The following is a 15,476-nucleotide window of genomic DNA, read 5'->3' on the forward strand; positions in this document are numbered from 1 at the left end:
ACCTTAATCTTTTTACAGTCATACATGGCCATTCCATCATAATGTCATCGAGTTATGCACAGTATGATATACGCAACATGCCTAACAAGCATGGCTGAAATATGGCTAAATTAGTTCAGCATAGCATGACAATCAAGGTGTACTGCATAGCAAAGAAAAAGCAAGAAAAAGATGTGATGTCAATCCAAAACATTAAGAAGGAAGCCTTCGAACATCTTATTAAAAAGCTGTGCCATAGACCTATCACTAAATAGGCAATATTTTTCAAATTCAGCACTCCCAGACATATACGAAGAATTCTGTGGTACAGTTGCAGTCTCACTGTCTTCAAACTACTACAGCTTAACCAGAACACCATGCATTACCTTAAAAGTGAATGGAACATGCGCAGCTGCTGCCTTGAGATGCTTGAACAGCAAGTTTGAAGACCCTGGGTTTGAGGAATTGATAAGTGTGTCAGCTCTGCTTCACCCACACGTTCATACGCAGTACATGGACTTAGAAGAGATCCAGGTCAGGAAAGCAAGATCAGTTCGAGAGATGAGAGTTTCTACCAGAGCAGGGTGACCTGTGCCCCTGAAACACCTTTACAGGCTTCAAGATGAGCAGACGATGCAGAGTGAGGAAAATACTCTTGAATGCTTTTTAAAAGGTAGTAATAGACAAAACAGGAGTCTTTTTACTGTTTACATTTGCATGTGTGTGTTAGAGTTTTAATATCCAAAACTCACATACATACTACGCAATCAGCACACATCTCATCCTTTATAAATGATCTGTTACAGGTCTCTCCCTGTATTTACCTTAAAACTACCCATAGCATTCAAAGCCACACATCTTGCTGTAGGTCGTTGGCCAGCAGACCACCACCACCACCACCACCACCACCACCATCAACTGGCACGTCTTTCAGGGTCATAAACTTAGAGCTGCTTTACCCCAAACTCTCTATAACTGCCCCTTTATTTCAACTTTCAAACCATTATTAAAAAAAGCCTCCTTTTTTTGTAATATCCTTTGCGTTCTTGGGTGTCAGTGGCATATATAAACAAAACCTGATTATCAACAACAAATATCATCTTAAAATAAAGTTGAAGTAGCTTACCTATATGACACTTAAGTACTTGGATCAGTCATGCAGTCTCACAAACTGGAAAGAAAAGGGGTGGACAAGTGACTACTAAGCTGACCTCTTAACTTGTAAAAGGGTGTTAAAATAAAAGCAGTCTATGTAGGCTAGGAATAGCATTTGTTCTGAGCATTTGAATTCAATTCAAATACATTTACTTTAGTAATGGAAAGCCACGTGCAGAATACTTGATTAATGCATCTCCATTATTGAAACAAACTAAAACAGTCAAATGGCCATTTGTTAAAAGTACACACGAGGCAGAAGATCTGAATATTGCACATAATGGATGATTATGAAAGTGGCTGACGCAGTCCTAGAGGCAATATAAATATATCCACCAGATGTCCTTCAACACAAAAGAGAACAGACATACTGAAAATAGGCTGTGAAAGGTTTCTACTGAACCACAAAAAGTACTCTGCAAAGACCAGCTCCCCACAGTTTTTTCCACTGCTCTTAACTGATGCAACACCTTCCTTTATAGAGTGCAAATATTAAAATGTGTATTTCACCCATCCCACAAATCAAAAATAATCCGATGACACCAAATGGCCAAAAGGAAGTCAGCATTACAACAAATGCTGTTCCTCGCTGGCTGAGTCATCTGATTTCTCTTGGGGTTTTCCACCTGCCTCTGAGGTGAAGCAACGGGAAGCTGCCTAACGGATGGGCCTATACTGGCCCGCTGCAAATGGCTTGGTCACGAGGGCTATGGGCAATCTACCAGATCTGATTTCGATAGCCATTATCCCGACTTCGGCTGATCCAAAGCCGTGCCTGGGTGATTCATTCGACATGCATGCCCCGTCATCAGGGGTAGGCAGCGGCCTCAATTCTCTCTCTCTCTCTCTGCAGGCACAATCGGTGAGACAGTTCACTTTTAAAAGAAAAGGAAGAGATTGAGATGGATGGAGAGCAGTGGTGTGAGCAAGGACATGTACTGTCCATGTCAGAAGCAGCCACCTCAAAAGCACTGAGCTGCTTTGGGAAAAACATACCATATGGCATATACATAGACGTTTATGTTTATTGACCAACCATGATATGCAGGCCAAGCAACAATGTTAATCAATGCCACACCAAGGGTTCATAGCCATGTTTTATACATATTGCAATGCATAATGTTGATCAAAGGGATCAGGGCAATGCAACGACACACACACACACACACACACACACACACAGCTTTATTAGAGGGCTGCATACTGCACTCCTCAGCAATACTGCAAAGGCTAATACTGTGATAATTAATAAGCAACATATTTCTTAGCCCAGTTTCAATAAAGGCTAATAAAGTGAGGTTGGACTATAGCCTACAGTTCCATTACAAGTGGCGGTTCCTCTCAGTTAATGCAGCAGATGCTGGCAGTTCTCCTTTCTATTCTCATATTATAGTGAAAGCTTGGTGCTACAGTGAAATATTTACATTTATAGGCAACAGTCACCTGTGATTTTAAGTAAGGAGAAGTAGGTCAAGCATTTTATTTCAATTATGAGATGTGTAGCTCAGTGGTTAAGGTATTTGCCTTGTAATCGGAAGGTCACCTGTTCAAGCCCCATCACTGAAGTTGCCACTGTCTGGCCCCTGAGCAAGGCCCTTAACCCTCAATTGCTACAATTATGACTGAATACAACTTGAAGTCACTTTGGATAAAAAGTGTCACCCATTCACTGGCAGGGACTTCACAGTATGCTTATGAAGTCAGCCATTTTCCTTTTTTTTACCAAGTAATAAACCAAGTAAATGACCACACATGGAAAACTCCTTGCAATTCAGGCCTTTACACTGACCCTTACCCTACATGAAGGGTTTTTCCAGAATGGTCAAAGCCAGATTGTGTACGTTTTCATAATGCTTCCAAAGTGTGTTTTAAAAGCCAGCCATTCACAAAAAACAGTCACAAACACAAAAAGAGGTTTCATTGCAACTCAGATAAACACACACACACACACACAAACTTGACCCAAAAAGAGGAATTGCTTCTCTTATCCATTTGTCTCAGCACTGAAAAAAAGGAAACAGTTCCCCTTTAAAAACAAAACAAAAACCCTCTGGTGTACATATTAAAAAGTCAGACCATGTTTTGATGCATGTACAACATGGGATCATGCTTACTTCACTCATTTGTGTGACAGGTTCCATAACACAAGCCATAAATAGAAACCCCATGTGATTCATGTGAAACCCTGCCTCATAGCATTAGACAAATGAAAAGATATTTAATTTAGTTCCAAGTTTTTTCTAACATTTCTGTGTCTAGTTACAGTCTCATTTGCAAAATCTATAAAAATATTTTTGGTCACTTGCCAAAACAACAAAACAGACAAAATTACAGATTAAAAGTAGTATGATCAAAGTCATTCGGACGTAGCAGGTCAGCCTAAAACTGTAGCTGTGATTGGTTAACTGTGATGGAACAGAAAATGCACTCTAATCTCCAACTGGCACCCACAAACTTAACATCCTAAACGTTGGCCCAGAAAACCACTAACCATCTATGTTATTTTAACAGGAAGAATGGTGAGGGTACAGAAACCTACAGGCTGCTTTCACTGCATATACTCCATTTGAACACCATGCAAATCAAGGAACCACAGGTAGAAAGGATGGCTGCACAATGAGGAGAAAGATGATGTATTGAAATTATATTTCTACAGTAATAAGCTTTGCAATATGTTAAAAAGTGATGAAATCGTGGTGGCTCTGTTGATATTATATGGGTAAACATTTTGGGTGCACTTTCCTGTGCTGCACACAATGGCCTTTACCACAAGGTTTCTTTTCCTAATTGCACACTAATTCGACATATATGAGCAGGTCATTCATTGCAGTGACATTAAGTATCACTAATACATTCAACACCCACCATGGACATCTTGCTATGACACTCAAGATACTATATATGCCATAAGACACTACACAGTCCATGAAGACTCATTTAAAACGTACTGGGATCTTGTGATCATCCTCAATCAGAAATGACCAAGTCTACAAAAGAGCTCTAAATCAAAGTGTTGTGGTCATTAGTCTCCAATTTGCCCACTTTGAAACATGATAAATGTCAAATGCTGGTGTAAAAAAATTACCCTCACCATGAACAATTCTGCACAAAAAGTAGAGAAATTGGAGTTACCCTGTTAAATACCCACAGTTAACAACTTGTATGAAATTATAATCTTATTGACTGTCCACCCAAAGCCAGTTACACTCTCAAATCTTGCCCATGGATTATGTGGTGCAAAATTCTTAAAACAAGAACCTGTGGAATCCACAACAAGGAGCACTTATGAATTGGCTGGCCTGATGCAGAGATACAGCTGGGACAGATATGACAAGTATGTAAGGAAGGAATGAGATTCATCAAATCATGTACCATTTTCCCCATTTCTCTACCTTTTAGGATTGTGAGAACCAACACATTATCAGCAACTAGGAGCAAAGTCAGCTGCATACTTTGTATTGGAATGAATACAAAAATTAATGCTATAAAAAGGTCAAAGATTCACTCTTCACAGCACTGGTCTACATTTCCTAGTCATCAATGGGTGAGAAATAGCAGTTACATTATATAGAAAAGTTAGTCAGACCATGACAGGGCTTTTACTTAAACTATGTAAAAGAAAGCATCTAGCATATCAGTATTGTGCCAACGCGATATTCTTTTAAAAACAAAAAAACCAAAAACCCTCTTAGCAAGAAGACATGATGGTAATTGATGTTTCCTTTCAATCAGCACTTATATGACTGCATGGTTAACATTCGGTCAAATCCTAAGTACAAATTTAATAAAGGGTGGTTTCTGGACAGGGCTTCTGAAATAAAAACCATTGTTATTATTGCCAAGCCAGAAAACATGTTTAGCATGCTGCTTTCAGTTTGAAGAATTAAGAGTATAGTCAACAGAAACTATCAAAGGAGAACTGCCAATAGCCAAGGGCACTCCTGTACCCAAAGCCCTCTACAATGATCACAATAATGATTTCCTTAAGATGAAGTCAACTTGCAAGCAGATATTGCCCACATTTGGACTGTTGATCACATGTTCAACCAGGTGGAGGAGAATTCTGGGCTGGGTTTGAAACACAAAGGTAATTTTAAAAACAGTAGAGCGAGCACTACGCTGAACACTCTCTCGTTTATTACGATCATAACAATTATGATTTTGGGGAGAGAAATACCGAATACAAAGTTCTTCATCTGTGAATCAAAAACCTGTGCAAGAGGTGTTAGTATTGTGGTGAAAACAATATTCACAAAACTTGAGTGCATCTTTTGAGTTAACCTAAATTTGAAAGACTTGCGGTTAAACCGGAAGCAGCCAGCAACACAACAGGCTCACATAGGTGGGGAACCTTCGCCAGAGTGAGCGATGAAGGATGCTACAGTGTCATGACCATACAGGGCTGTTGGAGCAACTATGACTAAGCAGAAGCCTGAACGTAACTTGACAAAACCAAACAAATGGACAAAACAAATGGACTCAGGTATTATTAGATCACCTTAACCAAAAAACAGAGGTGCTTTGTAAACACGTTTCTCATCAAGTTAAAGGGCTGCGATACTTTCTAACCTAGCTCAAAACCTTTCCACTGCTGTCATACTGAACCGATTGCTCACTTCTGTTTGCCTGCCATCTTTTTACAGCACACACTGTTGCAAAGCAGATTTCCAGAAGACAGCATACAGGCTGATCTTGGATCAAAGTTCAGGACAGTGAACACCCAGAGCATCAGAGCAGCTTTTCACTCATCTTCCCAGCCCGGTGGTCCAAACGTCCAAAGGAGCAGCACTCATGACCCGGCTCATGAAGTGCTCAGTATCAGTATATATTACAATGGAAATAACAGGGAAGATCAAAAAAAGGATTAAAGACTTAACCAGACAGGAGCTGTGCATGGGAGTAGGATATCTGCAAGCATGCCAAACTTATTGCCATTCAACCTTTTGCAAGACACTTGCACCTTCCAAAACAAGACATTTTATCCAGTGCGGTATACCCATGAGCCACAACCTAAACTGGAGTTTACAAGATGACAAGCTCAGAGGTGAGTTTACACACAGCAATTATATTCAAGTCCGTCGAGTTTTTTATTCTAAACATCTGCAGAGCTTACTCGTCACTCTCTCTGTAACATTAGCTTCAGTTTGGCCACTCCTTAAGTGTGTAGGATGGAAGGCGGCTATTACCATTGTGATAAAGCCCTAAAAATATACATATGTTCTTTAAATAAAAATAAGGCCACTGATGACTTGCTAATGCAACATGCCTTCCGCACTCACCACACCTCACCCCTCTTTCCTGGCCACTACAGCAAAAAGGGGTCAAAACAGCAGTGCAATTTTTTTTTTTTAAAAGAGAAGTGCAAATGGTAAAAAAGTAGCACAGCAAAAAAAGTTGTAAGCAAAGAATTTTAAACTCAAAGTTGGCAAAACTGCTGCAAGTTTTAAAACACTTCTTCAGTTTTATTTGCAACTTAAATCTTTTTTTTTGCAACTGACTGGGGCTTCACCTTTTTTGCGATATTTTTCCTCCCTCGTCCTTATTAAAGACCCCATTTTGACTGCATAATCTTAATGGTTCGATTATTACAGGAAGGCGGGTTCTGCCTAGCTGAGACAGAGCTGCATCAGTGCATGGGACCAGACTGTCATGCTCCCAGCCAGGGCCAGGTCCCCAACAATGGAGGTACACCAGGAAAGAACAAATACACAAGCAGGATCAGAAGGATACCACAGAAACAGCCTTGCATTGCTTCGCAGATGTCCAGATATCGGTTTCTTAGCCTAGCTGAAATTTGGGTATGAGCACTACAGTATTACACGCAGTTTAACATTTTCATATTTAAATAATAAGCATGATTACTGGAGTCGAATGCCTGATGCATCATATTAATTCACTGTAACCGCATTGCCTAGTTCAGTGATCCCAGTTCATCAAGTAACAGTAATTGGACCAGTAACTACCAGTGACTACAACATCTAGGACAGACCAGGTTTTAAATTCCCATGTAGTACCTACAAAAATGGACATAAAATATAATTCGATTTCAATATGAAATCAAAAATCTAACAATTGCAAATTACCTGCTGATAAAGAATCCATTCAAACATTTCAAAGCAAAGAGGACAATTGACTTTTTAAATTTTTTGCCAGAGAATAATGAAGCGAAGTCCAAAGATGATAATCAATGCAGTGTCCTTTCCCCATAGCATTGTCCCCCCCCACCACAGTATGTAGAAGTCAAGATAAATCCATCTACAGATGGAGTTTACATAAACTGCCCTCCTGTAGATCACAGAAACTAAGAAACTATCTGCCTATGATTCTGGTACATTGCACAAGAATTTAAATCTCCATATTGGCTAAATCATTACTGCACTCTTACTCAAAACAAATAAAATGAGAAAAGGCAGAATAATATCTTGCTCATTCATGTGTATAGTAGACTAATAAACAAACAAATTTCCTTAATGGATGAGGCAGGTCAGTGGTGATTCATGTTTCCCCTAATGTATTGATCAAAGAATTACTGACTCATTTTGGAATGGGAAAGCTAAATCTTCCTCCTTGACTGTGATCGATCATGTGTTCTCCAAGAGCCCCGCTGTCTGTGAGCTTCTCTCACCATTATCCTGCTAATATTTCTTTCGCTTGCTCTGACACAGACATGCACACAGACACACACGCATGCAATGCTCGTCTGCAGCTAAAAATCAGTCAGGCCAAGAGGAGGTGATGAATGCGAAGTGGTGTGCGATTTGACACCAGGGAGTGCAGAGCTCCAACACAGTGATGGAAACCAAGCCAGGGCACTGACATCACCATTACTGTTACAGCTTTAGTGACAGTACAGGATGCCCTGCCAAAGAGCAGCAAGGGCCAGTTTTGGACTAAATGTACTTCCCAACTGATTTGATCACAATTGGAGCTTGTTAAATTGCCAAACATTACACCAGGAATACCGAATTCAGCATTCAAACATCTGTTGATGGAGAGAAACTCAATTAAGTGTCTATTTTGGGCCCTGTAATAGCCACAGTCGCACCTGATGCTTTGAGTTGTACATCTTTAGATTAAACATGCCTTTCCTGCTGCCATAAGACACTACACATAAGTGAGCAGCCAACAGTGCATGTCATTCAGTAGCAAAGGAGTGAATGTATAAATGCGTCTTCCCTCTGCGTCAGACAGCAAGTGGGTGGAGGGAAACCGCAAAGGTGCAAGTGCTTTGACCTTTGGGACAAATAAACAATGTGTGCTCGCAATCCTGTTAACTGATCTGATTCATTAAAAACACCCACAGGTGGAAGCACCAGGTTATACTCCCAAAGACTGCTACTATGTTTAATTCTATGCATGATTAATGAGTGTCTATTCCATGGAGTGCTCAGATTTCTAAAGCACACATCTGAAAGGCATGCAAAGTGGCTGGACCGCAAAATAAACTACACTGCGTTCGTCTAAGCACCTCATTCATGCTTTGTAGGTTTATGTATGCACTATCTTAAAATATTGTAATCTCAGACTGGCCCCGCTGCCAAAATTTACCTTTGGTCAGTGTGCCAGTAAAAAGATTTATTTTCCAATTGCGTAACTAAGTACATTTGCGTCAATATTAAAACAAACAAGCGTCTCTCTCACGGAACACTACGTATTGCAGTCTACTGCGTGGCAAACTGGTGACTGGACATGGGTACTGGGTTTAGGCTTCAGAATGGAGGTAGTAATCTTTAAATGACTGATTAACCCAGACTGTGTAAACGACCTTTAATAAAGACAACATGAGAGGGGAAACCTAAAAACGTCGTCAAGTTGTTTACCTGTTAAACACCACATTATAAACCTTAACGGAAAACGAAATAACCAAACACGCCTTTCACTATGGACATTACAAATAACACCCGACAAGGTCCGATATTAAACGCGTGTTAATGTAGTAGTAATCTTTAAGTTTGTGGTTTGGTCAGGACCCAGGATTCCCCCTCCTCTTACCTTCAGCGCGTACTTCGCCCCGTGCTTCTTCTCATAGATCTCCAACACCTTCCCGTTGATACCCAGCCCGAGGACCTGCCCGGTGATCTTGTAGTCGTCCGTTATGGCATTCTTCTTGATTTGAAGCGTGGGCTTGGAGAACTGGGGGAACTGCGCTGGGTTCTGCTGCTGCTGAGGCGGCTGGTTGGGGAACAGCGGCTGGGTCTGGGAGTTGGACAACATCGTGTCCAGAGAGACGGAGGAGGACACGGTTCCGAGGCTAGCGCGTCTTCCTCAAGTTTAGTCCAGGCGGAGGCCAAAAAGAAAGAGCAAGAAGAAACCCGACTCTGTGGCGCCTCGTAACCCTCACACAGAAGTTTGAAAAGCACCGAGCGCTGAAACAGACTCTTCGGTTACTTTGGCCAACTTGACTTTAGGTGGGTTAGCTTGTCAGCTAACAGCTAAATGGCTATCTAAAATCCATGTCCAAACTCAGCCCGCCAATTCCCGCTTGGGGGAAAAATAACTAACAAACAGCACGAAATATTTGTAGCTCGGTATCACCGAGGCCCGACCCTGCGTTCAAAACAACAGCTGAACCGCATTAAACACGCTCTAGCGTTAACAGGACGACAATGGCGAACGGTAGCTAGCTTGGCCTAGCCTAGCCTAGCCTAGCCAGCTAACTCGCTCTCAAGCGCACGCACTGCCCCGACGTCGCAAGCTACCAGCGTCTCGTGGCCTCGGCCGGACTCGTGACGTCACTCTAGTGGAGTCTTAAAGGTGACGCGACGCGCGCGAAACTGATCCCGTGTCTTCTTCCAACAAACAATAACTCATTAAAAGAGAAAAACAAGGTTTGCCACTATATATTCTGCTTTTTCAAATATGAAAATGTAGACGTTAAATCAATTTTGCGTGCTTGTAAGTTTAAATATGTGTATTTAAATCTAGTTGGTTAACAGCGTATTTCAACAGGTGATCTTATTTTCTGTGACCATGACTGCAGGAAAGCGATTAACTCACACGATGGCACTACCTGCAAATATTTATCTTCGCACCATATGTATTCCTCCAATTCAATCGAGGCTGTCAGGTTTTAAATATTTTTAATTAATTCTTTCGCTTGTTAGGCTGTGAAATATAGTACAGTAATACTCTCCATAACACGATAACACAATAACAATATACCATAAAACATTATATTGTAAAATAATTTGCTCTCTGCCATGAATTCACAGTCAAATCAAGTTTTACATAAATTATTTTTTAAATCTCGGAGATATTTTTAGATGCTTACTTAGTAAAAAGATCTGGACTAATGTAAATTTCTGGGATGTGTGATTCTCTCAAGTGCTACGCATTCCCATTGTCAGACACAAGAGGGCGCATTTAACCTTATCTTAGCCTTACGTGATTAGGAACTGAGTGCACCTTTAAGACTTTTTAACCTGTTTAAATTGTATTTTTACACTTATGTTATCAGACAGCCAGAATCAGGGTGCAGGTTAACATTGTATTGTGTGCATCTTAAAGCCAATCAGAATAGATGTTTGCGTGGTCAAATGGGTTTTTGTTGTGTATTGACAAAACACTGAAAAGTGTTACTTCATCTGTTTCAGAACATTTCTTAGTATTGTCCAAGTCAATGTTTGGTTTGGTATGCAATTTATGTCCCTCTGTGTTTCTGAAAAGTCTGACATGAGAAAGGAATCATCTTAGGTCAAAAGAGGAGGAGCTTAGATCAGAGGAGGAGAAGCGTAGGTCCAAGAAGGAGGAGCATTCTAAATATTTTTAAACCCCAATCAACTACCTTAAACAGAACAGCCTATAAGATTTAGTTTTAACTAATGCTACATCAGATGAGAAACTGTTCATTGCAACTATCAATTAGTAAACAATCAAATGTGTATTTCGAGTTGTCTATAGTGCAAAATAACTAATTTAAAAGGCTAAAACAATTTCACATTTATTATTATTATTATTATTATTATTATTATTATTATGTTTAATTCCAACTTAGGGTGATTTAGCTGAATCCACTGAAATCAATAACATCACTGTGTACCCTCTTTTGGCTCGATTAAATTGATATAAAAATGGATATTCCCCTTATTCAGGATCACTCTATGCACTGACATAACAATTAATTGATACAGGAAGTGGCTTGTACTTTGGCAGGTGGGCAAGTTATCTTAGAATGCTTTACATTTTCATCTAATAAGATTATAGGTACAATTTTCTATATTTCACAAAAATACTTCATCTCTAACTTAGTGTAGGTGTGCTCTGTGATATGTAGATTTAAAAGCCAGTATGCAGATGCATTTTAATGACTGGAGTATATTTTTATATAAGTCGAGTTCAGGTTTTCCAGATGTATTTTTAAAATTATTATTTATTTATTTTACTGTTAACTGATGCCAAATTTCAGTTATTTCCTCCTCATCAACCAGCAAAAAATGTAATGCAATATTATTTCTACTTAGTAAATTACAAATGTATATTTTACTTGAGTTGAGAATAAGACCATCAACTTGCTTATAATCCCTGGTTTTACTGGAGATATTTTAAGAAGTTTTCGATATTTTTTGCTAGAATACTTTCATGGGACAGCTACAAGACATTGTCATTGGAAATTGTTCTTTTATGACTGATGTATTTTTCCCATAGCATCAAATCCTGTGTTCTCTGAAAATGTCTTCAGCAAATGAAATTGCAGAAAATTAATTACAATTTTAATGCAACTCATAATTTTGTAATTAAATGAAAGCCTATTAATTTGGAACTAATACTAATACCTTCTCTAACTTAGCTTAATACCAATGTGCTAGTTTCCATTTATCTACAGGACCCTCAACACCACACAACGAGGCAGTGTCATCTGTGCTGGACACATGCCATTTTGACATGTGCCAGAAACATTAACAGTTTCTTCGAAGACAAAGGCTTCTAAGAGTGCCATGCTCTGTCTGTTTCTCAGATATAGTCCCTTGGCACGTGTGAGGAACTCTCCTGTGTCCTTTGCTCTCCCAGCCAATTCCACAGTATCTATTTGTGGTGAGCTCCGCCAGTCCTGTTTGCCTCCCAAACGCTCAAAACATCCTTGGCCGGCGCATGCTTCTATACCGAGGTGAGGCTCTGATTTCATGTGTAGTCTATGCTGGGAGCAGACTTACTTGTGTGAGGAGACCATTGTGAACCCATTGCACCCAGTCACCCAAGCGCGACAATACGATATCCCCTCTCGAGGCTGCTCCAGGGCAAAAAGGGATCAATGATTTATTGAAGGAAGACTTATATAGATGCTTTGTCTATATCCATGGTGATTATTTATGCACTGCAGCATGGCTGGCCTTGTTTGTGCAGCAAGGTTGCCTGTCTGCATGCCTCAGCCACGCCGGCTCCACCTATAGGTAGTGCAGGAGACGGCCTTATTTTTGAGTTATTAGTTGTTGGAATTATTAGAGTCAACAGAGGCTCCCCCGGTGCAGAAGCAGGGTAAGCATGTTTTAGTTTTTCCAGAGACAGTTATGTTAACAGTAAAGACAAGCTGATAGGGCGGGAAAGGGAATAAATCAACAAAAGCAGCATCGAAGTCATAAAACCTTTATATCATTGCCAGCAATAAACAGAACAAAATGTCCAAACCATGTAAAATGCGCATGATATACAACAGCCCCATTTCTCTGCAGCTGCATGAGACGCTGTCTCATCTGCCATCTGAAGGTTTCATTGGCGATGCATTGGCTGCATGGAAAGTGCAAAGCAGCTCTCTGCAATCACTTATTCATTTTGCGCTTGCTTTTTTCTGAAAGGTCAGGTATTGTTTTGTGTGTTTCCACTGGAGCCTATCTTTTAAAAGCACTGGGTTGACTCCCAGTGCAAAACCAGTGTCATACAATGTCATCGTCAGGGTAGAAAGAGTTCTGTTTGTGTGCCTTTGGAAGCATTGATCAATGACAGTGCTACACGAACGATACTAACATCGCAATAAGGAAATTCTCTGGAGGTTCTTTATCCATAAAACTGCCAATCTGGTTAGTCATGTATCACTGGAATTTCCCAGGGCAGCAGTATTTCTGGTTGTTGAGGAAGAAGAAAGGCATTGTGTACAAATAAATAAATCGTGCAGGTGCAGTCATGTGCGCTATCATTTTTATTTCCTCCAGTGACATAGCTTTGAACCGCTTTTATTAGCTTATAATACTAAGGAACAACGCAGGACCAGAAGTTCCTATAAATCAAATGTACTATATTAGGATGGACACACTCATTTTTATTTAAAAAAATATGCAAGTGCAGGTAATTTGATTAGTATACTAAAGATAAGTATTTTAGTTAATTAAAGAATCTGATGATTCCACTCACATAAATGAGTCAGAAGCAACAAGGTCTGGATTGTGATTTTATGACTCTTAGAAATACCAAAGCTAACGTTTGCTTATCTGTTTCTCCCTCCAGATCTGAGATAACGTGGTGTCCTTTATGATCAAAACAAGTTACATTTTACTGCTGTTATGAGTTTGTCAGTATAACATCCCTGCCCACAGCAGTGAAGGAACCAGTGATTTCTACTGGGTTCGTGGTGGGCAAGCCTGTGTTCCACAGAGCGTCTGCCAGGATACAGTGTACATGGTGACAAACCACTCTGGAGAACAGCAAGGTTAGCAGGGCCATGCTGGCATGGCTCTCGAGGCAATAGCAATTGCACATTTGAGTCACGTGGATATTCCTGCAATCCATCTGCTCAGCCGTTCCCATAAACAATGAAGAGCTTCATGGCGGGACGTCGGCGGGATGGTGGTACAGCCTGCTTCTCTGTGCCAGGTCTCGCTGGGTCCCGCTTGAGGTGGAAAAGTCTTTCTGCTTCAGACAGGCACAGCTGAGGCATGCAGTAGCACACCGACCACATAGCTGGAACGCCTCAGTTGTCATATACGACTGATTATGAGCGATTTTGGGAACCGGTGTAAACTCTGCCTCCCAATGGACCGTCTCCAGCTCTCAACCCCCACACACACACACACACGTACACACATCCTGCAACCCAACACTCCAGACGGGCAGCAACAATTCCGGCAACTGCAAAACAGGCCCCGGCTATACAAACAAGATCAGACTTGTGTCTGGTCACTGAGCAGTTATAGAAGTTATTGGGCTCAAACGGTAAAATACATTGAGCTCATGAGAGATGCCTCTATCTGATGACTGTCATGCGTGTCGTCCAGGAGTTCTAACGAAGGCAACTCTATATGTAACTAGCAGGCTTGTTGGCACTGCCTCCTGTCTGCATGGTGAGTGATGTCTCAGGACAGACATGCTGCAGACCCGCATGCCTGCTGATGTTTTTCTCCCACCCCCTGGGTCTGGCCAGGTGCGGGGGAAGCCTTCATGAGCTGCTTGCTCTGTGACCGTCTCCGCGATCGGCCTCTGGGCGTCTGGGCACAGACGTTAAGTCCCCATAAACCCTCTGATCTTGCATTCAGATTAGTGGAGGTGAAAAGACCACTTTGTGAAGAATCTTAACCAGGAAACATAAGTCACTTTCATATTGCTCTGGTGGGTTAAGCCATGTTGGATTCAACCCGGGCATGGATATGGCCGATCTTGTATAGGAGAAGTAAAGAAATGTGCTGATCTACGATCGGTTAATTGTTTTGACCATGGGTTAGGTAGTGGAAGAGGGTTTTAGGTCAGCATTAACTTTAGGTCAGATATTACGCACGGTAGGTCTGTGTACCAAGAGGCTACATCGCTAATTCATTGAACTGTCTGATCCAAGTCGCTGACACAACATAGCCTGATGACCCATAACGCAAGAAGCGCATTTTGAGCACGCACACGTCTTCAAACTGACAACAACGTGCATTTTTATTCACAGCGTGAGCTCGACGCTAATCTGGTCTAATAAGGAGCGCAAATCCAAAAGCGCATTAGCCGCTGTTAACGGTGGAGCTGCGTACGATCCAAACGCAGGCCCTTCGGCAGGGGAATTCTAGCTTTGATGTGGACGATTTTTTTTAAGCAAGTGCATTTTGCACGGTCTGCCTCCAGAGCTATTTTTAGCCCATCCAGCTGACACAGGTTTCCCGGCGCCCCCCCCCCCACCAGCTTCGCTCGCTAGACGCACGTAGCTCCCCTCGCAAGCTTTGCGCTCGTCCCTGACCATGTTGGGACATCTGCCCCAAAGGCCATCTGGCCCGTTCCCCTGCCATCTCCGTTGTGGAGCGGTGTGCGGGACGTGGAGAGACAAGGACAATTATTCTTCCTGCCTTTCCAGAGGAGAGAAAGTAAAGCATCGCCGTTGCTTTCTGATATTGTTCCCCACGTGTCCGGCGTACGCGTCAGTGTCTAATATAATTAGCTGA

General features: G+C 41.3%; 1 protein-coding gene and 1 long non-coding RNA gene across 2 annotated transcripts in view; one reads left to right on the top strand and one right to left on the bottom strand.

Moving 5' to 3' along the window:
* Nucleotides 1–9,802, bottom strand: part of mapkapk2a (MAPK activated protein kinase 2a) — a 28,567-nt gene extending 18,765 nt beyond the window's left edge. The window contains exon 1 of the mRNA XM_035520328.1: nucleotides 9,127–9,802. Within this exon, the coding sequence (XP_035376221.1) occupies nucleotides 9,127–9,348 (222 nt within the window). The 5' untranslated portion in view covers nucleotides 9,349–9,802. The remainder of the gene's footprint in view (nucleotides 1–9,126) is intronic.
* An 82-nt stretch (nucleotides 9,803–9,884) lies between these two features.
* On the top strand, nucleotides 9,885–15,161 carry LOC118240360. Its single transcript, XR_004775364.1, has 3 exons — nucleotides 9,885–9,962; nucleotides 12,089–12,238; nucleotides 13,570–15,161. It is a non-coding gene; the product is annotated as an uncharacterized LOC118240360 (long non-coding RNA).
* The last annotated feature ends 315 nt before the right edge of the window (nucleotides 15,162–15,476 follow it).

This window comes from Electrophorus electricus, chromosome 20, assembly GCF_013358815.1.
Source record: "Electrophorus electricus isolate fEleEle1 chromosome 20, fEleEle1.pri, whole genome shotgun sequence".
Lineage (NCBI taxonomy): Eukaryota > Metazoa > Chordata > Actinopteri > Gymnotiformes > Gymnotidae > Electrophorus > Electrophorus electricus.